At 45.9% G+C, this 24,775-nt stretch overlaps 1 protein-coding gene across 1 annotated transcript in view; it reads left to right on the top strand.

Annotated features, from left to right (window-relative positions):
- Positions 1 to 24,775, top strand: part of IPO5 (importin 5) — a 387,223-nt gene that overhangs the window by 309,478 nt on the left and 52,970 nt on the right. Inside the window, exon 23 of the mRNA XM_033948411.1 lies at positions 13,911 to 14,130. Coding sequence (XP_033804302.1) covers positions 13,911 to 14,130 — 220 coding nt within the window. The remainder of the gene's footprint in view (positions 1 to 13,910; positions 14,131 to 24,775) is intronic.

The raw sequence follows: 24,775 nt of genomic DNA, 5'->3' as shown, positions 1-24,775 counted from the left end.
TTCCAGACAAAGTTCTCACCACCATTCGAGGCCTTCATCGAGGCATTCTTCCAGGCATCGTTCTTCTCAGGATAAACCATCTTCCTCGAAGCCTTGATTTACTCCAACCTCGACCAGACCACCGACTCCTCATTCGAGGTCTCTGATGCCAGACCTCGAAGATATTCCGGTCTCGATTACCTTGTCCAAGTCACCAGGTTCCTTTGATGCCTTTTTCCATGCTGAAGCTTCTTTGACACAGGCTGCCTCGACGTCCTCGAGTCCTTCTCGAGGCAAGGCATTGTCTTTTCTGCGACAGATGGCTGTAGACTTGGATGTACAATTGGATACTTTCTCCAAATATTCTAAGGAATATCTAGAAGTCATGCGTCTTCCTCAACCTCCGGCAGAGTGTCTCAAGCTTCCACTTCATAAGCTATTGAATCAAACTTTTGCTCGATGCATGGAGACTCCTTTTTCCATACCAGCAGTTCCAGGAAAATTGGACTCGAGGTATAAAACTGTGCATCGCAAAGGGTTTGACAACTCGCAGTTTTCTCATCAATCCCTGCTTGTTGAATCCTCCTTGAAGAGATCCCATCCTTCCAAGGTCTATGCCACAGTTCCTTCTGGAAGGGAGGGGAAAACTATGGACAAATTTGGACGTCGCATCTACCAGAATGCTATGATGACATCTAAAGTCCTCAATTACAATTTTTATTTTGAATTTCTTCTTTCTCTTCAACAAAAATGATAAAGGGCATGAAGAACCTTTCATATGCTGAGAGACTGGACAGGCTGGGGCTTTTTTCCCTGGAAAAGCGGAGGCTTAGAGGGGATATGATAGAAACTTACAAGATCATGAAAGGTATAGTGAAAGTAGAGAAGGACAGGTTCTTCAGACTGGCAGGGGCAACAAAAACTAGAGGGCATTCGGAAAAATTGAAGAGAGACAGATTCAGAACAAATGCCAAGAAGTTCTTCTTCACTCAGAGGGTGGTGGACACCTGGAATGCACTTCCAGAGGAGGTAGTAAAGCAGAGTACAATTTTGGGTTTCAAAATGGGACTGGACAAATTCCTGAAGGAAAAGGGGATTGAAGGGTATGATTAGAGGGGTACTATACCGTACAAATGCTTTAGAGTAATAGATCACGTACAGGTCATTGACCTAGGGGGCCGCCGCAGATGCGGACTGTTGGGCATGATGGACCTGTGGTCTGACTCAGCAGAGGCGATTCTTATGTTCTTACCGAAGTTTTTGGCTTATATGGATAACCACGTGCATTTTGAGTTTCAGGAAGTCATCGCTTCTTTCTCTGTTACGTCTCCATCTCCTCCAATCATCTTATGATGCCTTTGAGTTATCTGCCCGAGCGGCTGCTTGCTCTGTGGCTATGCGTCATCATGCATTTTGAGTTTCAGGAAGTCATTGCTTCTTTCTCTCAGTTATGTCTCTATCTCCTCCAATCATCTTATGATGCCTTTGAGTTATCTGCCCGAGCGGCTGCTTGCTCTGTGGCTATGCGTCGTCTTGCCTGGCTTCGTACCATTGACATGGACTCTAACCGACACATCGGACATCAGTACCTAACAAGGATACTGACCTGGGACATTGTAAAGGAGGACTTGGGACTGAGTGTGTATGTTTTGAAAAAGGACCTAAGGACGCATTGCAGGGACCGAGGGCACAAATGGAACTGGTAAGCGGCACCAACACAGAACAACAGGAGCCAGAGGGGCAAAGACTTTGTGAAATAAAGCCCAGAACTGAGTGGGAATTACGAGAACAAGAGGTGCAGGGGAAACAGGCTGAGGACGTCACAGACACACAGCAGCAGGAGGAGGATGAAGCTCGGGGGCTGGCAAACCATGAGGAGGACTGCAGGAGTACCGAAACACGAGGAAAACAAAAAGAGAGGGCACAAAACTGGGTCTTAAACTGCCTATACACAAATGCTAGGAGCCTGAGGGCCAAAATGGGAGAACTAGAAATCACTGCCAGCAAAAAGGACCTAGACATAATTGGGGTCACAGAAATGTGGTGGACTGAGGACAATCAATGGGATGTGGCCATACCAGGGTACAAACTATACAGGAGAGTCACGACACATAAAAAGGGTGGAGGAATAGCGCTGTACATAAAAGACTCCATACCCTCAACCAGGATGGAAACAACAGTACGGGCGGATGGCTTGGAATCACTATGGGTTAAGCTACAGGGAGGAACTGGAGCAGACATTAAATTGGGTCTGTACTACCGCCCACCTGGACAACCTGAAGAAATCGACCAGGACCTGGAGGCAGAACTGAGGCAGGTATGCAGAAGCGGAAATGTGGTGGTGATGGGGGACTTCAACTATCCTGGGATAGACTGGAGTATTGGGCACTCAAACTGCGCAAGGGAGACCAAGTTCCTAGAGGTCACGAGGGACTGTTTCATGGAGCAACTGGTCACGGAACTAACACGGGGTGACGCCACTCTTGACCTAATCTTCAACGGACTAGGGGGGCCAGCAAAGGAGGTGGCAGTATTAGCCCCGCTAGGTAACAGCGATCACAACACGATCCAGTGCAGGCTAGAAATTGGATCATCAAAGGGGAAAAGAACCACAACGACGGCACTCAACTTCAAAAAAGGAAATTATGATGCCATAAGGGAAATGGTGGGAAAGAAACTCAAAGGCAACATAGGGAAGATAAAATCCGTAGAAAAAGCCTGGACCTTACTCAAGGGAACTGTGCACGAAGCACAAAACCTGTGCATCCCCAAGTTCAGGAAAGGGTGCAAAAAAAATAGAACAAAAAACCCAGTGTGGATAACAAATGCAGTGAAGAAGGCGATAAGCGACAAGAAAGCATCGTTCAGGAAATGGAAAAAAGGCCAAACAGAGGAGAACCAAAAATTGCACAAAGAACACCAGAAGGAGTGTCACCGAGTGGTTAGAAAAGCAAAAAGAGAATACGAATAGAGACTGGCAGAGGAAGCAACAAACTTCAAGCCGTTCTTCAGATACGTCAAGGGGAAGCAACCGGCAAGAGAAGAAGTGGGACCATTGGATGATGGAGACAGAAAGGGAGTAGTAAAAGAAGAGAAAGAGATAGCTGACAGGTTAAATGAGTTCTTCACGTCAGTCTTCACGGTGGAGAATACAACCAACATTCCGGAACCCGAGGAGATCGCAATAGGAGACCAAGATGATAAGCTGGTCAATTTAGAGGTAAGCCAGGAAGATGTACTCAGGCAGATAGACAGACTAAAGAGCGAAAAATCGCCAGGTCCGGACGGCATTCACCCAAGGGTACTCAAGGAACTAAAAAACGAAATAGCGGAGCCACTTCGACAGATATACAACCTATCCTTAAAAACCGGAGAGATCCCGGAGGATTGGAAAATAGCAAATGTTACGCCCATCTTCAAGAAGGGCTCAAGGGGCGACCCAGGAAACTTCAGGTCAGTGAGCCTGACCTCAGTCCCGGGAAAGATGATGGAGGCACTAATTAAAGACAACATCTGTGAGCACACCGAAAAAAATGGGCAGCTAAAACCGAGTCAACATGGCTTCTGCAAGGGCATGTCATGCCTCACAAACTTATTGTACTTCTTTGAGGGGGTGAACAGCCAGGTGGATAAAGGGGAATCTATAGACATCATTTACCTTGACTTCCAAAAAGCCTTCGACAAGGTACCACATGAGAGACTGCTTAAGAAGATATGGAACCACGGGGTGCAAGGGGAGGTCCACCAATGGATCAAAAACTGGCTGGCAAACAGGAAGCAGAGGGTTGGTGTAAAGGGCCATTACTCAGGCTGGAAAGGGGTCACAAGCGGAGTTCCGCAGGGGTCGGTGCTAGGACCGCTCCTGTTCAATATCTACATAAATGATCTAGAGGCGGGAACCAAGTGTGAGGTCATTAAATTTGCAGATGACACCAAACTATACAGCAGGGCTCAAACCAGGGAAGACTGCGAAGATCTCCAAAAGGATCTAACGCAGCTGGAAAGTGGGCCGAAAAATGGCAAATGAGCTTCAACATAGGAAAATGCAAGGTCATGCACGTGGGGAAAAAGAACCTGATGTTCACATACAGAATGGGGGGAACACTGCTAGAGGTCAGTAACCTGGAGAGAGACCTGGGAGTGATGGTAGACGCAACACTGAAGGCATCGGCGCAGTGCGCCACAGCCTTAAAGAAAGCAAACAGAATGTTGGGTATCATTAAAAAGGGTATTACGACCAGGACAAAGGAAGTCATCATGCCGCTGTATCGTGCAATGGTGAGGCCGCATCTGGAGTACTGTGTCCAGTACTGGTCGCCGTAACTCAAGAAGGACATGGCAGTACTTGAGGGAGTACAGAGAAGAGCAACTAAACTGATAAAGGGAATGGAAAATCTCCCATATACCGACAGATTGAAGCAGTTGGGACTTTTCTCACTGGAAAAGCGGAGACTTAGAGGAGACATGATAGAAACCTTCAAGATCCTGAAGGGCATAGAAAAAGTAGACAGAGACAGATTTTTCAATTTAAGGGGCACCACAAGTACGAGGGGGCACTCGGAGAAATTAAAAGGGGACAGGTTTAGAACAAACGCTAGGAAGTTCTTTTTCACTCAGAGGGTCGTGGATACATGGAACGCGCTTCCAGAGGCTGTTGTAGACAAGAAAACATTAAATGGTTTCAAAGAAGGTTTGGCTAGATTCCTAGAAGAAAAAGGGATTGAAGGGTATAGATAGGTATAGACCATTGTTCAGGCAATGGGCCTGATGGGCCACCGCGGGAGCGGACCGCTGGGCAGGATGGACCTATGGTCTGCCTCAGCGGAGGCAACTTCTTATGTTCTTATGTTCTTAACCTTCAAGACCGCTTAGCTAACCTTCCTTGTCAAGGCAACGACCTCTTTGATGAAACCATCGAGGCAGCCACTAAAAAATTATCTGCCCATGAAAAATCTTTTCCTTCAATCGTCAGACCTAAACCAAAGCCAGCTCCTGCCAAGCCTGCACGCCCTGCTGTTATCTATCAATGGCGTTTTGCTCCAAAACCGGCTCCTTATACTCGCCCTCCTCTGAAAAAACAGCAACCTCAGAAGCAACAGAAATCCCAACCTTCTGCTGCACCTAAGGATTCTCAGCCTTTTTGACTGTTTACAACAGAGCATAACCTCCACCGTTCTGTCTCTGTCCCTCTTTCCCCCTACAGGAGGTCGTTTCCATCATTTTTACAACTGATGGACGTTAATAACATCTGACCTCTGGGTGCTTTCCATCATCAGGGAAGGATACTCTCTCCATTTCACTCAGGTTCCACCAGAGTTTCCTCCAAGAGAGTATCCTTCCAATCCATCCCAGACCGCCCTTCTTCTTCAGGAAGCTCAAGCTCTGCTTCATCTCCATGCCATCGAACCAGTTCCCTTGGAACAGCAGAACAGAGGGTTTTACTCCCGTTACTTCCTTGTTCTCAGGGCTCTCAACAAATTTCTAGTCAAAGAAAAGTTTTGAATGTTGTCCCTGGCATCTCTTTATCTCCTCGAGCAGAACGACTGGTTATGCTCTCTGGATCTCAAGGAGGCCTCTACTCATATTCCCATTCATCCGGCCTCCCGTCAATACCTCAGATTTCAGGTGGGGAATCTGCATTATCAATACAGAGTTCTGCCCTTCGGCTTGGCCTCGTCTCCCAGAGTGTTCACCAAGTGCCTGGTGGTGGTAGCACCAGCTCTAAGAAATCATGGTCTTCAGGTATTTCCTTACCTCGACGACTGGCTCATCAAAGATTCCACATCTCAAGGGGTTATTGTAGCGACCCAACGGACTACCTGGTTCCTACAAAGTTTGGGATTCAAAATCAACTTTCCCAAATCTCAACTTCAGCCCTCACAGAATCTACAATTCATTGGAGCTGTTCTGGACACTGTCCAACTCAGAGCATTTCTTCCACAACAACATCTGGAAGCTCTTCTTCAACTCTGTCACACAGTGTCTTCCCGCTCTTCCATCTCAGCGAGACACATGATGGTATTTCTGGGTCACATGGCCTCCACAGTACACGTGACTCCTATTGCCAGACTTCACTTCAGAATTCCTCAGTGGACTCTGGCATCTCAATGGACGCAGGTTTGCGATCCTCTTTCTCGACACATCACATTCACTCCTTCTTTGAAGCAGTTTCTCCATTGGTGGATGCTCTCTTCCAATCTTTCCAGAGGCTTGCTTATTCAACCACCCCCTCATCAGAAGGTCCTCACGACAGACTCTTCGATCTACGCTTGAGGCACTCATTTCGATGGTCTCTGTACTCAAGACCTCTGGACCAGTACGGTTCATCAGTGTCATACGTACTTCTTGAACGGAGAAACTTTAACTAGGACTTCAGCAGAACGAGATTTAGGAGTAATCATCAGTGCAGACATGAAAACTGCCAATCAAGTGGAGAAGGCTTCATCTAAGGCAAGGCAGATATTGGGTTGTATCAATAGAAGTTTCGTCAGCCGAAAGCCTGAAGTCATAATGCCGTTGTACAGGGCCATGGTGAGACCTCATCTGGAGTACTGTGTGCAATTCTGGAGGCCACATTACAGTAAAGATGTGCGCAGAATTGAATCGGTTCAACGGACGGCCACCAGGATGATCTCGGGGCTCAAGGGTCTCTCGTACGAAGAGAGACTGAACAAATTGCAGCTCTACACTCTCGAGGAACGTAGGGAGAGGGGAGACATGATCGAAACATTTAAGTACCTCACGGGACGTGTCGAAGTGGAAGATGATATTTTCTTTCTCAAGGGACCCTCGGCCACAAGAGGGCACCCGCTCAAACTGAGGGGCGGAAAATTTCATGGCGACACCAGAAAGTATTTCTTCACAGAGAGAGTGGTTGATCATTGGAACAAGCTTCCAGTGCAGGTGATCGAGGCAGACAGCGTGCCAGACTTTAAGAATAAATGGGATACCCATGTGGGATCCCTACGAGGGTCAAGATAAGGAAATTGGGTCATTAGGGCATAGACAGGGGGTGGGTAAGCAGAGTGGGCAGACTTGATGGGCTGTAGCCCTTTTCTGCCGTCATCTTCTATGTTTCTATGTTTCATATCAATCAGTTGGAACTCAGAGCGATCCTCAAAGCTCTCCATGCTTTTCAACATCTCCTTCACGACACAGTAGTCCTCATTCGCACGGACAACCAAGTCGCCGTGTATTATGTCAACAAACAGGGAGGGACAGGGTCTGCCTCCCTTTGTCTGGAGGTTCGGGACTGGGCAATCCGCCACAACACCGTCCTCAAAACTGTCTACATTCAAGGGGCAAAGAATTGCTTGGCAGACAACTTGAGTCGTCTCCTGCAATCTCACGAATGGACTCTCCATTCCTCGCCTCTTCATCACATTTTTTCACAGTGGGAAACGCTACAGATAGTTCTGCTCCAGGATATACTCTCCTCACCGCCTCGAGGCAGATGCTTTTCTTCTGGAATGGACAAATCTTTTCCTCTATGCATTTCCTCCATTCCCTCTTATTCTCAAGACTCTGGTCAAGTTGGAGACCGATCATGCCACCATGATTCTAATCACTCCTCGGTGGCCGAGATAACCCTGGTACTCCCTTCTACTTCAACTCAGCAGCAGGGAGCCGTACCTTCTACCAGTTTTTCCTTCTCTGCTTACAGAGTCGGGGATCTCTGCTTCATCCCAACCTGCAGTCTCTACACCTGACAGCCTAGTACCTCTCAACATAACCCCTCTTCAGTTTTCTCAATCTGTAAGCGATGTTTTAGAAGCTTCTCGAAAGCTTACCATTAGACAATGCTATCACCAAAAATGGACTAGATCAGGGGTGCCCACACTTTATGGGCTTGCGAGCTACTTTTATAATGACTAAGTCAAAATGATCTATCAACAATAAAATTTAAAAAAAACACAAAGCACACTGAAAGGCAGAGAAAATGTTAATTATTCATATTCCGGGTTTTTTCAAAGAGGTCACGGCAGATGAATCTATGCAATGTCACCTCAGTAACAAAATATAAAAATAGACAAATACACCCCCTCCCTTTTTACTAAACCACAATAGTAGGTTTTAGCACAGGGAGTTACGCTGAATGCCTCGTGCTGCTTTCAATGCTCATAGGCTCCCTGCGCTAAAAAACGCTATTGCGGTTTAGTAAAAGGGAGCCATAGTGCAAAATATAGACAGCAGATATAAATTCTTAAAACCGACACATTTTGATCACTAAATTGAAAATAAAATCATTTTTCCTACCTTTGCTGTTTGGTGATTTCATGAGTCTCTGGTTGCACTTTCTTCTTCTGACTGTGCATCCAATCTTTCTTCCTTTCTTTCAGCCTCCTGTATGTTTCCTCTCCTCCAGACCTCCTTCTCTCCCCCAACTTTTTCTTTCTGTCTCCCTGTTCCCCCTTCTTTCTGTCTCCCTGTCTGCCCCCTTTCTTTCTTTCTCCGTGCCCTCCCCCAAGCCACTCGGTTTGCTGCCACCGCCATCTGGGAACAGCCCCCAAGCCACCGCCGTCCCAAGCTTTCCCTGCAGAAGCGTCGCGCTGACCAGCATTCCGCTCCCTGACGTCAATTCTGACGTAGGAGAGGAAGTTCCGGGCCAACAAGGCATTTCTCCTCATTCCATCCAGCCTGAGCCCCATCTCTCCTTGATCCAGCATTTCCCTTCTGTGTCTGTCAGAATTACCATTCCACCTATTTTCCAGCATCACCCTTCTTTGTGTCCATCTCACCTATATCCCTATCTCAACACTTTTTCAGAATCTTCATTTGTCTCTGTCCTTGTCTTTACCCCATGTTCACCATTTACCCTTTCAATGTCTTTATCTCCCCCCCCCCCACCATTTTTTCAGCATTACTTCTATGTCTCTATTTCACTTCCTCTTCATGTCCCCTCTGTATCTCTATTCTTATTCAGTAGGTCCTGCTTACCCTTTCTCTTCTTTGTGTCACTATCTCCATTTTCAGCTTTCCCCCTTTTCCTTTGTTACTGCACCCTCTAGCCAGAATCTTTCCACCCTCCCTCCACTCCGGCCCAGCCCAGTATGAAATATTTCCTTTTGTTTCCCTCCCCTCTCTCTTTCTCTTTCTCTTCTCCTCCCTCACCCACGAGTCCTGCATCTGGCCCTCTCCCTTCTACCTGCACCTGGCAAAACCCCCCTGCTCCGCGGCTCTCTTAAGCAACTCGTCAGCAGCGGTGATCAAGACAAGCTGCCGACATCGAGGCCTTCCCTCTACAAGTCCCGCCTGTGTGGAAAAAGGAAGTTGAAACAAGCGGGACTCGCAAAGGGTAGGCCCCGACGTCAGAAGCTTGCGTCGATCGCTGCTGCTGAGTTGCCGAAGAGAGCCGCGGAGCAGGGGGTGTGGCCGGAGGTAGAAGGGAGAAGGCTGCTGGAAGAGGTAGAAGTTCCGGAGTATGACACCGACCCGGGCCAGGATGATTTCTTTTTCAGGCTGTGCTGCTGCTGCCACCACGCCCCCCCCCCCCCCCCCAAATGACAAAAACAGCCTCATGCCCAGCGTCGGCGTCTTTGACGTCGGGGAGAGGAAGGCTGATAGGCCCGGTAGATCGGGACGGCAACACGAGTCTATCTCAGAGCCCGGGATGGGCTCTGGGATCGACTCACGTTGCCTTCCTGAGCTTCCGGTCGATCGCGATCGACGCGTTGGGCACCCCTGGACTAGATTTACTACATGGTGTTTTTCTCACCATAAGGAGCCTCAGCATTCCTCCTTATCTTCTGTTTTGGACTATCTTTTACACTTATCCAATCCTGGCCTCAAGTCTACATCTATACGAGTCCATCTCAGTGCAATTGCGGCTTTCCATCAGCCTATTCAAGGGAAACACCTGTCTGCTCATCCGGTGGTTTCCAGATTCATGAAAGGACTTTTCAATGTCAAACCTCCTCTCAAACCGCTTCTTGTGGTTTGGGACTCAATGTTGTTCTTACTCAACTCATGAAGCCTCCATTTGAACCAATTGATAAGGCTCATCTGAAGTATCTCACTTGGAAAGTAGTGTTTCTCATTGCCCTCACTTCTCCTCGACGAGTCAGTGAGCTGCAAGCTTTAGTTACTGACCCACCATTCACAGTGTTCCATCATGACAAGGTAGTTCTTTGTACTCATCCGAAATTCCTACCTAAAGTGGTCTCAAAATTTCATTTCAACCAATCCATCATACTTCCAGTGTTTTTTCCAAAGCCTCATTCTCACCCTGGAGAATCAGCTCTTCATACTCTGGACTGTAAACGTGCTTTGGCCTTCTACTTGGAATGCACCAAACCACACAGAACTGCTCCTCAACTTTTTGTTTCCTTCGACCCAAATAAGTTTGGACATCCTATTTCTAAGCCTACCATCTCCAACTGGATGGAGGCTTGTATCTCTTTCTGCTATGCCCAGGCTGGATTACCCCTTCACAGTAAAGTCAGCAATGGCAGCTTCAGTAGCTTTCCTCAGATCTACACCTATTGAAATTTTCAAGGCTGCTACTTAGTCCTCGGTTCATACCTTCACTTCTCACTATTGTCTGGATACTTTCTCCAGACGGGATGGGCAGTTTGGCCAAACAGTATTACAAAATTTATTTTCCTAAATTGCCAACATTCCCACCATCCCATTCTGGTTAGCTTGGAGGTCACCCGTATGTGAGAATACCTGCCTGCTTGTCCTGGGATAAAGCACAGTTACATACCATAACAGGTGTTATCCAGGGACAGCAGGCAGCTATTCTCACAACCCACCCACCTCCCATGGTTGGCTTCTCTGCTAGCTATCTGAACTGAGGAGACATGCCCTGTGCTGGGCGGGAAGGCACTCGCGCATGCGCAGTGCAGGCGACTCGAAACTTCGAGTTTCTTCAAGCAAGTCTGCTTGTGAGGCGTCCGCATCCGGGCTCCGTCGATGACGTCACCCATATGTGAGAATAGCTGCCTGCTGTCCCTGGAAAAGTAACTGTGCTTTTTCCTCTTTTTAGCTTTTAAATAATTATCCAGTAATCTTCCCGCCTTATTTGAGTTTCCATAATACAAAGCCTTTTTCTAGCTAGCTGAGAAGAAATTTCATTGTATCTAAACTTTGCCTGGTTAATCTCTTGACCAATGTGCAAGACTGCAAACCTAATTCTTTGTCTGGCAGCAGACCGCAGAACTCGAGGTTCCTTGCAGTCAAAGTTTTGAGGCTCCAGGTATTTCTGCCAGTACTGCCAGACAGAAAAATTTCCAAGGCTTGAGACAGAGATTTGGGTCCTCAAAGGGCCCCCAGGGATCCAGTCCCTGTGGATCTTCTGTTGCTAAAAAGCAGCAATGAAGCCAGGCCTGCAGCGCCCCTACCACAAGTGAAAGGCTTGCATAGTGTTGGCAAGAATGGAAACGGATCTCTTCAGATCGTTGGGTCCTGAAAGTCTTGCAGGAGGAATACAAATTGGAGTTCTTTTGACGCCTCCCAGGTCCCTTCCGTTCCTCTCTAGTGAGAAAGCTGGACAAAGCAGCCAGAATCTTGGCTGCCATGCAAAGGCTACTGGACCTAGGTGCCATAGAACTGGTGCTGGAAAGAGATTGGGGCTTGAGCAGATACTTCATATATTTAATCGTGCTCAAAAGACTTGGACGACTGGAGACAAATCCTGGACCTGAAGTTGGTGAAAGCAGCCCTCAAGATGCTGTGCTTCCACATGGCTAGCTTTGTTGGATCTTATGGAGGCTTTCTTGCATATGCCCATCATTCAGAACTCAGGAAGTTCCTGAGGTTCCCCCTGCTGGACCTTAATTTCCAGTTTGTGGCATTGCCCTAAAGCCTAGCCATAGCCCCACGCTCTTTCACCAAGATAATGGTAGTGGTAATGGACAATGTCTAGATGGACTTTCTGATTCGGCAGAATCTGGATCCAGTAGAATGGTCTCTCTCTCAGGAGGCCTTCGATTGCATTGTGAGATGCTTGGGGGCACCCAACGTTCAACCTCATGGCCACCACTTCCAACAAGGAGGTGACTCAGTTCATCATTCGAAGATGTGAGCTAGAAAAGGCAGGGATGGACATGCTGGTCCAGCCCTGACCTTAAACAGAGTTGCTTTATGTGTTCCCTCCGTGGCCAATGATAGATAGGGTCCTTCACAAGATTGTAGCCTACAAGGGGCAGGTCATTCCAGTTGCTCCTGATTGGTCGTGAAGGCGTTGATATGCAGACCTAGTGAGTCTTCAAGTGGGCAGGGGTCTCTTATTGTCCTGTTTTCCTCATCTCCTATCTCGGGCCAGTTCTTATGGAGGATCTGGACCACTTTGATCTTATGGCATGGCTATTGAGCGTTTGGCTGTAAAGCGCAAAGAGTTTTCTGATTTGGTGATCTCCACCTTCATGAATTCAAGGAAGCGTTGTACCATAACTGCCTACACGAAATCTTGGAAATGTTTCCAGAACTGGTGCAGCCAACAGGCTGAGCCTTCTGAGCATGGGTAATTGGACACCAGCGCACTCATAAAGCTGCAGTTGCCAATTGAGCTGCTAGTTTTCACTCAAGGTGTGCAAAATAACAAAAACATAGAAATGACGCATAACGCAAGATTTACCAAAATTTTTATTTATTGCTTTTATTTTTCCATCATGGAACTCAAAAGGCTAGTTGCGTTAGCGGGAGGTCGTTATAGTTGCCAAAATGCTGGCCTTCTGATAACGATCTCAATCTGATACTTCGAAGCTCCCCAATATATACCTTCAGTCCAGTTTGACATCATTGGCCGTGGACCAATCAAATAACAGAGGTGGTCTTTAAATTTGGACAAAGAAAATTCCTTTACATGTTTAAAAGTTTCAGAAATCATATTTGTTTTTTACTTTCATCCTTGAATATATATAAACATTTTATAACATAGCCAAAGAAATGTTATCTGAAACTGCTTATTTGTGTCGAGAAAACCTACATTAAAAAGTGCTGAGAAGTTCTTGGCTCTCTCAGCATCAGAGAAAGGAGGGGCTATTTCCCCCTTTCTCTGAGCTGACAGCTTCAAATTTCACTGGCATACAGATTCAGAAGCCTTCCTATGCTGGAGATTGCTAAAGCAGTGTCTGACTCTAATTATTTCCAGATGTTGCTTTAGGATTTTTTCCTTAGTGTTCCTTATATAAAACATTTCACTTTAAGTACCCCTTCTTTTACAAATCATTCATATCACCACATATCACATATTCAGGGGCCCCAAACATTCATAGTTTCACACATTAGATGTCATTCATATTTAATGCATGTTATATCTCAGTTTGGGATACGTAATCTAATATGCTCTTCCTAACCAGCCTAAGGCACATCTGGTATCAATTAGAACCACGAGGCTAAAAGCGGGAAAAACCTGAACAAAGACTAGGGATATAGGCTGAACACAAAATGGAGTTCACTGCCTCAAGATGGAGTTCATGTATATCCAGATTTCCTTTATGATCTAGCTTAATAGCAAAGTACATAAAAATAATATTATTATGTTTTTCCTTAATATTAATCTATAGTGTGTTTTTCTGGCCTTGGCTACATCCATATTCAGATTTTTATTCACCAATTTTTCGTACGCTTCTATTGGGTGTGGCCTTAACTAACACATATGCTTGTATCTAACTAGAGTTACCCAGAATCTACACAGGCACAGCACAGAGTGTAAGAGGGAGGAGCCAATAGATGCAAATTTGGGCTCTTACAGATCCTCATGGGTTGGGTTGGGTTGGATAATTACCCACTGGTCAAGACTGACAGTCATATCTACAGGAAAGAAGATTAACAAAGGTAAGAACTTAATCTTTCAATGCAATCTAAGTGGTTTATAATTTTAAATAAAATCACATAATGGAAAAGAACTCCAAATGTACCTCTTTCTAAATCTGACAATTATAAAAACATTTGTAGTATTGCACATGTTGTTTTTTTTCCCTCTGCAGTGTCCTCACCGGCCCTGGCCAGACAGACAGTGGGGGTTGTGTATTTTTGATGATGTTGTAGAGCACTGTAGTCCATCCTCATTCAAATACATTGAATATTTCTTGAGGCCAATGCTACAGTCAGTATGTGACAACAGCCCAGAAGTTAGACAAGCAGCTGCTTATGGGATTGGTGTTATGGCACAATTTGGTGGAGACAATTATCGTCCTTTCTGCACAGGTAAAGTTTTGTGAGAAACTACACTCTGCTTGCAACACTTGTATTTGTAGCCTCATAATTTTGCATTTGGTTTTAGACCAAGTTGGGAAGGTGAATGCTATTTTGAAAGTATTTTTGTGAGGCTATATCACATCTGTGTAAATTAGATACACAGATGTGAAAAAATGTGCGAGACCTTCAGAGTGATTAATTTTTATTTTTTTTTTTCCCAATTCTTTATTCATTTTCAAATTTACAGTAAGTGTAACAATATATTCAAACAAATTAACAATAATTATATCACTTAATAATCATCAATGGTACAAATGATATGTTCTTAACTCCCACCCTTCCCACCCTTTCCTATCATATAATCAATACCTTATACAATATGTAACATAAATTTATCCTCCCCTCCCCCCTCACAATCGAACTTGTAAATTTAAGGGGGGAAAAAAAGTAAGTAAATAAATAAATAAAATGCCATCTAATCGGTACAATACTTTGTAAATGGCTCCCACACATCCTGAAATTTCCTGAAAGAACCACTCTGTATTGCTATAAATCTCTCCATTTTATAGAGTGATTAATTTTAAGAAAACACTTAAAGAGCTCTGTACCCTTTCTAAAAAATACAGAATATATCAGATTTATTTGATTTGATTTGTAGTAAAATTGAAAATGAATTATATGGGATGATTAGATGTGTGTATGTGTATAGATATAGATATATATTTAGTAGTATCCCCATATTAGTTGATGTAATTATCTGATAAAAATATAGAGTGCCTCATAGATGGGTCAGATAATGTAGTCATGTACAATGAGCAAGGGTCATTGACGCCATTTGTGAAAGCTTCAGGTTTGAAAATAATTATACATGCAAAATGACACCAGTGCAAGGTTTTAAAATTATAACCAAGATTTATTGAATTATTGGTTCTATTTTTCCATTATTAGATCAAAAGAACAGCATAATTGCTTACGTTGCGCTCATGGGAGATCATCATCGTGGCCAAAGGCTGGCCTTCTCACAATGGTCTCGTTTTCATATCTCATTTCATTCCATTATATAACTTTTGGTTTAGTGACATCATCAAGTTTGACGACCAATAACATTTCTATGGGTGGTCTTAAAGTTTAGACAAAGAAACATTCCTCCATGTTTAAAAGTTATACAAAGTTTTCAGAAAATTACTTTTGATTTCTGAATTAACATTATAACATTCAAGAGAATCTATAATTATTAACATGGTGCTGAGAAATTCTCAGCCGTAAAGGAAAAAACTCTTCCTAAGCTGACATTCAAATTGCATGGCCTTACACAGAAACCTTACTCTGGAGGAAGGGGGGGCAAATCCCCCTCTCCTCTCCCTGAAGCGTGGGCTTCCAATGCCCCCCTTTTTCCTATTCTTGAGACTGACTCTAATTACTTCCAGATGTTGCCTCAGGATTTTCCTTAGTGTTTCTTCAGGTTTAAACTATATAAAATATTGGAAATTAAGTACACACCATTCTTTCACGTATCTTTCATACATCATTCATTCGTTCGGGGCCCCTTTCACACACAACACAATATATTACATTCATACTTAATACACGTTATATCTCAGTTTGGAATATGGAGTCTAATATGCTCTTCCTAACTGGCCTAAGCACATCTGTTATCAATTAGAACCACGAGGCTAAAGGCGGGAAGCTGAACAAAGAACCAGAGAGGACAAAGAACAGCAGGGAACCAAGATGGAGTTCTTAATATCTCTATGCATGTATGTTACGCTTTACCTAATTTCCTCTATGATCTGGCTTAATAGCAAAGTACATAAAGAGAATATTATTATTCTTTTTCTTAATATTTATCTATAGTGTGTTTTTCTGGCCTTGGCTACATCTATATTCAGATTTTTATTCACCTGTTTTTCCGTACGCTTCTATTTGGGCGCGATCCTTAACTAACACAGATGTTTGTCTAACTAGAATTCTGCAATTACCTCTTCTGGGAGAGCATTCCAGGTGTCCACCACTTGTTGCGTGAAGCAGAACTTCCTGATATTTGTCCTGAACTTGTCCCCCCTTAGCTTCAGTCCATGTCTTCTTGTCTGTGTCACATTGGACATTGTAAATAATTTTTTATCCTGCTCTATTTGGTCGAATCCTTTCAGTATTTTGAAAGTCTCGATCATATCCCCTCGCAGTCTCCTCTTCTCAAGGGAGAACAATCCCAGTCTCTTAAGTCGTTCCTCATATTCCAAGTTCTCCATGCCCTTTATTAGCTTCGTTGCTTGTCTCTGCACCCTCTCGAGTATTTTTAAATCCTTCTTTAGGTATGGAGACCAATGTTGGACGCAATATTCCAAGTGTGGTCTGACCATCGCTCTCTAATGCGGTAGTATTACGTTCTCTGATCTACTTGTGATTCCCTTCTTTATCATGCCTAGCATTCTATTTGCGTTCTTCGCTGCCACCGCACATTGCACCGATGGCTTCAGGGTCCTATCGATTAATACGCCCAGGTTCCTTTCCTGTTCGGTTTTTCCCAGAGTTGCACCTGACATACTATACTTGTGTTCCTTATTTTTTCTGCCTAAGTGCATCACTTTGCATTTGTCCACATTAAACTTCATCTGCCATTTATCTGGCCAATTCTCCAATCGGCTCAAGTCGCTCTGGAGTTCCTCACTGTCCTTCTGTGATTTGATTGCCCAGCATAGCTTTGTGTCATCTGCGAACTTGATCATCTCACTAGATGTTCCATCCTCCAGGTCAGGGGTGCCCACACTTTTTGGGCTTGCGAGCTACTTTTAAAATGACCAAGTCAAAATGATCTACCAACAATAAAATTTTAAAAAACACAAAGCACACTGTACGCAGAGAAAATGTTAATTATCATTTATAATCTGGGTTTTTTTTCAAAGAGATCAAGGCAGATGACTTTATGCAATGTCACTTCAGTAACAACCATACAAAAATAGACAAATATACACCCTCCCTTTTTACTAAACCACAATAGCGGTTTTTAGCGCAGGGAGCTGCGCTGAATGCCCTGCGCTGCTCTCAATGCTCATAGGCTCCCTGTGCTAAAAACCGCTATTGTGGTTTAGTAAAAGGGGGCCATAGTGCAAAATATAGACTGCAGATTTAAATTCTCAAAATGGCCACATTTTGATCACTAAATTGAAAATAAAATCATTTTTCCTACCTTTGTTGTCTGGACATTATTCAAATCTTGTTGGTCTCAGGCTCTGGTTGTCTTCTGATAACTCACTTGCCAGGGTCTCCTGCCCATTTGTTGTTTTCTTCTTTCACCATGCTAACCATCCATCTTCCATCTCTGTCCAACCCTTCTGTTTCCCTTCCCTCCCCCCAAGTCTGACATCTTTCCTTTTTTTCATCACCATCCACAGATCCACCTGTTCTCAACTACCCTTTCATCCTTCATCTCTCCCTCCTTCCCCACCCCCCAGGGTCCACCATCTCTCCCTTTCTCTTCCCAATTACCTTCCTATCCAGTATCTCTATTCCCCCCTCCATACCATCCCTTGTGTCCAACTTCTTCCCTGTCTGTTCCTTCCCTCCCTAAATCCCATTGTCCACCATCTCTCTCCCTCTCCTCTATTTTTAAGATCCATTATTTCTTTTCCCCAAAGTCCGGCATATGTACGTCTCTTTGAACCCCCTTCTCTCCCTCCCTCCATGTATTTCTACACCAGGGCCCCCCTCCCCCGAAGGCCTGACCCCCCTGAAGGTCTGCACATTTCCCCCTAAAGATTGACTCCCCCCCTGAAGGCCTGCACTACCCTTGAAGGACTGCACCCCCTCCTCCCCCCGAAGGCCTGCCCTCCCCACATCCATTTACCTAATTCCAGCAGGGAGCAGTCTGCAGAGAGGATCGCTGGTACTTTAGCGATCCTTGCAGGTTGCCATAGGCCTCAGGAGCTGTCTTCCCTCTGCCCCAATCCTGTCTCTGACTCAGAGGAGGGGCAGGACCAGGCAGAGGGAAGACCTGAGGCCTATGGCAACCTGCAAGAATTGCTAAAGTACCACCTGCCACCTGCTGTCTCCTATTCGTCCCCTTTGGAGATCCCCACAGGAACAAGGAAGTTAAATTAATAGAATACTTAGGCACAGGAAAACAAAGAAATACAGAAGAGACATACCTCCAAGAACTGCCCCATGTGTCACAATGCTCATTAGTGGAACTGAATAAAAGACAAGTACAATGGATTTAGAAGGGGTGCACAGCCGGCCAGGTCCGGGTCATCCTGCCCTTCCTTTCCCCCGGTCCGCGCTTGGGGCTCACGCCTACTTGGTCCCGTGCCAACGCTCGAATGGTGCCGTCAACGCGATAACCAACAGCACCATTTGGGTGGCGGCACAGGACCAGGCAGGTGCGAGCCCCGAGCGCGGACCAGGGGAAAGGAAGGGCAGGAGGACCGGACGGCTGTGCATCCCTCTAAGCCGTGTACCCAGGGTGGGGGGCGGACCGCCCCCCCCCCCCGGTACGCCACTGATTGGGAGGCCGATTTTGGGGGTTTTAAAATTGTATATCGGGCAGCACTAGGCCTCGGCTCTTACCTCAATCATTACAGGCGCTTCTATTTCTTGTGGTGCGCTGAGCTCCATCCCCCACCGACCTTCACCCCGCCCTTCCAGCACTCTGATTGGCTGGCGTTCTTCAAGAGGCGGGCCAATCAGGATGGGAAAAAAAGAAGGGAAGAAGGGAACCCGCTCTGCGATCGACTGGGGTCGCCTGAGCAAACGACCTGTCGATCGCGATCGACGTGTTGGGCACCCCTGCTCCAGGTCATTTATGAAGATATTAAATAAAATGGGCCCAAGTACCGAGCCCTGGAGCACACCGCTAGTCACAGTCTCACAGTCTGAGAATTTCCCATTTATGCCCACTTTCTGCCTTCTGTTCTCCAGTCATTGTCCTATCCATCTTAGTATGTCTCCTTCTATTCCATGGCCTTGCAGTTTCCTGAGGAGTCTTACATGTGGAACCTTGTCGAACGCTTTCTGAAAATCCAAGTATACAATATCCACCGGTTCTCCATTATCAATTTGTCTGTTCACTGTCTCAAAAAATTGAAGTAGGTTTGTCAAACATGACTTCCCCTTCCTGAATCCATGTTGGCTGGCTTTCATCAGATCGTGTGTGTCTAAGTGCCGGGTTATGCTATCCTTGATCAGCGCCTCAACCATCTTCCCAGGGACTGACGTGAGACTCACAGGTCTATACTTTCCTGGTACTCCTCTTGATCCTTTTTTAAATATCGGCGTGACATTCGCTATCTTCCAGTCGTCCAGTATCTGTCCTGTTTTGATTGACAGGTTGGCAAGTTTTTTTTCTTAGCTATTTCTGGGCAAGAATCCAAAGCTCTACCCGGTACTGTGCTTGGGTTCCAACTGCCGAAATCTCTGTTAAAACCTACAACAGCCCATCTACACCCTCCCAGCCACTGAAGCCCTCCCCAGCCCATCCCCCACCGAACGACCATACACAGACACAGACCATGCAAGTCTGCCCAGTACTGGCCCTAGTTCAATATTTAATATTATTTTCTGATTCTAGATCCTCTGTGTTCATCCCACGCTTCTTTGAACTCAGTCATAGTTTTACTCTCCACCACCTCTCTCAGGAGCACATTCCAGGCATCCATCACCCTCTCCGTAAAGTAGAATTTCCTAACATTGCCTTTGAATCTACCACCCCTCAACTTCAAATTATGTCCCCTGGTTTTACCATTTTCCTTTCTCTGGAAAAGATTTTGTTCTACGTTAATACCCTTCAAGTATTTGAACATCTGAATTAGAGAATGACACGGGGAAAAAATCTGTCCCCGTCACCGCCCCGTCACCGGCCCACCATCCTCTGCACCGCCCCGTCACCGCCGTTCCCTTCACCGCCCCGTCACCGTCACCGCCATCCCTTCCACCGCCCCGTCACCGCCACTGCCATCCCATTCACCGCCCCGTCCCCGTCCCCGTTGCATCCATATAAGCCTTAGTACTGTAATATTTAGCTTACTCCTTTCTTATAAATCAAAGTTCCTGCTGCTGAACTAGAGAAAGAGATGTTCAGCTGGCAGGGCTTTGTTTATAAATTTTTATCAACACAACTAATATACTATTTTATCCTAAAGCAAAAAATAAATAAATAAATATAATTTTTTTTTCTACCTTTGTTGTCTGGTTTCTGCTTTCCACATCTTCTCATTGAATTCCTTCCATCCACTGTGTGTCTTCTCTCTGCGTCTTCCATTTGCTGTTACTGTGCCTCTCCCTTAACCCCCCCCCCAATTGGTCTAGCACCCATCTTCTTCCCTCCGCTCCCGCATAGTCTGGCATCTGTCTTCTTCCCACTCTGTCTTCCACATTTCCCTTGGGGGTCTGTTCCTCTCCACCCTCCTTCAATGTCTGTTCTATTCCCCTATCTGTTCTATTCCCCTATCTTCCTCTTCCATACCAGTGTGTCTCTTCTTTTCAACCCCATCTAGCTTTTTTCCCTCTTTCTTCCCCCCCCTCCCCTGCTTCTAGCATCTGGCTCACCTGCCAGTCCTTCCCTTTCTTTCCTGCTGTGGGTTTTTCTTTCCGACTTCATCCCCTTGGCCCAGAATCATTGTCCTTTTCACTCCCTCCCTCCTTCCAATTTGAGCCGGGAACACTAGCGATCGCACGGTCCCCGCAGCCACTACCTGCCTGCCCAATCGATCCTAGTGTTTAGCCAGCTCTCTCCCTTCTCCTCACCTTAGTTTATAGGTTTTCTTTTTCGGCGACCTGCACGCTTTCCCAAAGAGCCGCGCACGCGCGGCTGCTCAGTGTTCAATCTTCTGCTCTGCTGCAACTTCCTGTTTCCGGTTGCGTCAGAGCAGAAGATCGATTCGAAACTGAGCAGCAGCGGGTGCGCGGCTCTCTGATAGCGTGCGGGTCGCCGAAAAAGAAATTCTACAAACTGAGGTGAGGAGAAGGGAGAGAGCTGGCTAAACACTAGAATCGATTGGGCAGGCGGGTGTGAGCTGCGGGGACCGCGCGATCCTTCATGCCTCACTGCGGGGAACAAGGCCATTCACCGCCCCGCGGGCGGTGAATGGCCTTGTCCCCGTCGCCGCAGCGACTGCTAGTTTTCTTCCCCGTTTTCGGCGGGTGACCCGCGGCTAAAATGCGGTGGCCGCGGGTAAACCGCCACCGTGTCATTCTCTAATCTGAATCATATCTCCCCTGTCCCTCCTTTCCTCTAGGGTATACATATTCAGAGCTTCCAGTCTCTCCTAATACGTCTTAGGGTACTGAAGGGGATAGATTTAGTACTGAAGGGGATAGACTTAGTAGATAGACTTAAGGTACTGAAGGGGATAGACTTAGTAGATAAGGACAGGTTGTTCACCCTCTCCAAGGTAAAGAGAACGAGAGGGCACTCTCTAAAGTTAAAAGGGGATAGATTCCGTACACGTAAGAAAGTGGTAGAAAACTGGAACGCTCTTCCAGAGTCTGTCATAGAAGAAAACACCCTCCAGGGATTCAAGACAAAGTTAGACCAGTTCCTGCTAAATAAGGATGTACGCTGGTAGGGCTAGTCTCAGTTAAGGCGCTGGTCTTTGAGCAGAGGACCGCCGCGTGAGCGGACTGCTGGGCATGATGGACCACTGGTCTGACCCAGCAATGGCAATTCTTATGTTCTCTCTGCCTCTTCCATATGGCATCTGTTCTATTTCTAGGTCCCCATCTCTGCCCTGTCCCTGTGAGCTTGGTCCCCGTCCCCTTTATCAACACAGCTATAATACTACTTTATCCTAAAGCAAAAAAGAAAAGAACTTGAAATACTTTTCTACCTTTCCTGTCTTGTTTCTGCTTTCCTCATCTTCTCGTTTTTCTTCCATTCACACAGTGCCTTCTCTCTGCCTCTTCCATATGGCTTCTGTTCTATTTCTATGCTTCTGCCAGAAACTATCTGCTGTCACTCCCTTCCATCTCTCCCTCCCCCCACTTCCCTCCCAGTTGGTCTGGCACCCATCTTCCCTCTGCTCCCCCCATGGTCTGGCATCTCTGTCTCCTTCCCTTCCATCTCTCACTCCCTTCACCCATAGTCTGGCATCTCTGTCTTCTTTCCTTCCATCTCTCACTCCCTTCCCCAGGTGGTTTTTAGCATCTCGCTCCTCCTTTCCCTTCTTTTTCTGCTCTTCCTTTCAATTTGTTTCCTACCTCTTGTCTACTTTCTTACCTTCCAGTCCCCAATTTCCGTTTCATTGTGTCTACCTACAGCTTGCCACCTCTTTACCTCTCCCCTTCCAGTATCTCACTAAATCTATCTTCTTCCCCCAATCCAGCATGTGCCTTTTTTTCTTTATCCCCTCCTTCCATCCAATATGTGCTCCCCTCTCTCTCCTCCCCACTTCCCTTCAGCATCTGTTCCCCTCCCCACGTCCATCCAGCATTTGATCCTCCCTCTCTCTCCACTTCCCTTCAGCATCAGCTCCCCTCTCTCTCCTCCCCACTTCTTTCCAGCATCTGTTCCCTCCCTCTTTCTCCTCCCCACTTCCATGCAGCGTCTGCTCCCCCTCTCTCCTCCCCATTTCCCTTCAGCGTCTGTTCCTATCTCCCCTCACCCTCTCTCTTCCCCATTTCCCTTCAGCATCTGCTCCCCTCTCTCCCCTCTCCGCTTACATTTAGCGTCTGCTTCTCCGTCTCCCCTTCAGCATCTTCTCCTCTCCACATCCTTCCAGCATCTGTTCCCCTCTATCTCTCTCCCCTCCCCACTTCCATGCAGTGCCTGCTCCCTCCTCCCCATTTCCCTTCGGTATCTGTTCCTCTGTCCTCTCCCTTTTGGTGCCACTTTACCCCCCCCCCCCTCGTCAGGCCATCTCTCTCCCTTCCTGTCACCTTCGTGAGTGCTTTTCAGCATTGAGGTTTTCTTTCCAAGTGGCCCGGACACTACAGCTTTCTCACAGGTCACGCGCAATTGCCCCGAAGCTTCTCCTCTGACGCAACTTCCTGTTTCTGCCTGGGCAGCTTGCGTCAGAGGAGACAAACGTTTCGGGGGCAATCGTGCATGACTTGTGAGCAGTCTGCTGCATCTGGGCCACTCGGAGAGAGAAAACTCTGAAAAGCAAAGGTGAGGGGAAGGGAGGGAGATGCTCCGATGAGGGGAAGAGATGCCTGGACCGTGGTGATCAGGAGGGAGGAGGGAGGGGGTTGCTGGACCTCATGATCACAAGGAAGGCTGCTGACTGGGAGGGGTGGGAAGGGAGGCAACACACGTCAGATTCTTTACTTCAGGGACAAGGCCATTCACTGCTCCATGGTGAATGACATTGTACCTACAGCTACCAATCTTTTTTTTGCCCCATTCCTGTGGATTACCCATGGGTAACAGTCACCGTGTCATTCTGTATATTATACCTGCTTGTCCTCGAAGAGAGCAAATATATTTATCTGTAGTAGGTGTTCTCTAAGGACAACAGGTATATATTCTCACAACTTGCCTACCTCCTCTAGTTGGTGTCTTAGCTTTGTTACTGAACTGCGGGCCCTGCAGGTGGAAAGGCACCAGCAGAAGCATTGTATGGGCAATGCCTTAAAATTTAAAGTGCACATTTATTCTAGGCAGCACTGACAAAAATATGGCACATTATAAAGAATCTTTAGAAGGCTACTCTGAAGAACAATTTCAGCAGATCGTGCAAAGGCCAAGTCTCCTGGATGAAATTGGAGATACAGTACCGTCTAATACATGGGCCGATCTGGAGGTCACTTGAAAGAGGCTAATCTCAGCCGAATTACATGAGAGTACTCTGCGGAGATCAATGATACCGAGAGGACTTCGAATTTTGAAAGAGCCGAAAACGTTTATGGATAAATGGACTGTGATTCTAAATAGATGCAGCCATGCCCTGATGATTCTGCTAGTAGAGACTACAGCTAATGTGGAGAATGAAATAAAAGAACATAGAAGGAATAATCCAACAAGAACAACAGGAGACAGAGGACCATATACAAAAACAAAAAGTTTTGGATGATAACCTTTTCCAAATTTAAAGATTCTTTAAAATTAACAAAAGCAAAAAAATTTAAACGTGACGAACGTGCCTACCAGCAGGATAAGGTGTATAATTGGATGAACATAACATCATACTTATAAACCGCATAACCATAAGTTCAGTGCGGTGAACAAAAGATTTAAAATAACAGGGAATTATAATAATAAAAATAAAATTAAAACCAGAAACATAAATAAGACAGTAGCATTCAAGGGATCCTCAGTTACCACAGATGCAAGTAGCACCGATGGCAGTGAAACTTCAAGTGTACAATCAGGTACTGAAGGAAATACTACTTCTAGACAGACAGATCAGCCGAAAGGGAGAGGAAAACATTTTCAAAGGCCTTGAGACCCACAGGGACCAAACATGAGAACAAGAACGAACCTACGTCAACAATAAATAACATATCCACTGCCACTCTTTCAGATGCTCAGACCCAGGTTTTGAAATTTGGATTGGGTTTTGTCCTCACTAATTCCTATGATCCCTTCCATATGAGAATAGCTTTTTTCCGCTTCTTCTGTAAACTTCAACTAAAGGTCTTTTTTGAAGAAAATCCTCCACTATAGATATATCTTTAATGAAGGCTGATTCTAGATGGTGCCCTTTGGAGGTGCTAAAACCTT

Source organism: Geotrypetes seraphini, chromosome 6 (genome assembly GCF_902459505.1).
Source record: "Geotrypetes seraphini chromosome 6, aGeoSer1.1, whole genome shotgun sequence".
Classification (NCBI taxonomy): Eukaryota; Metazoa; Chordata; class Amphibia; order Gymnophiona; family Dermophiidae; genus Geotrypetes; species Geotrypetes seraphini.
This window is presented reverse-complemented; position numbering and strand designations above follow the sequence as displayed.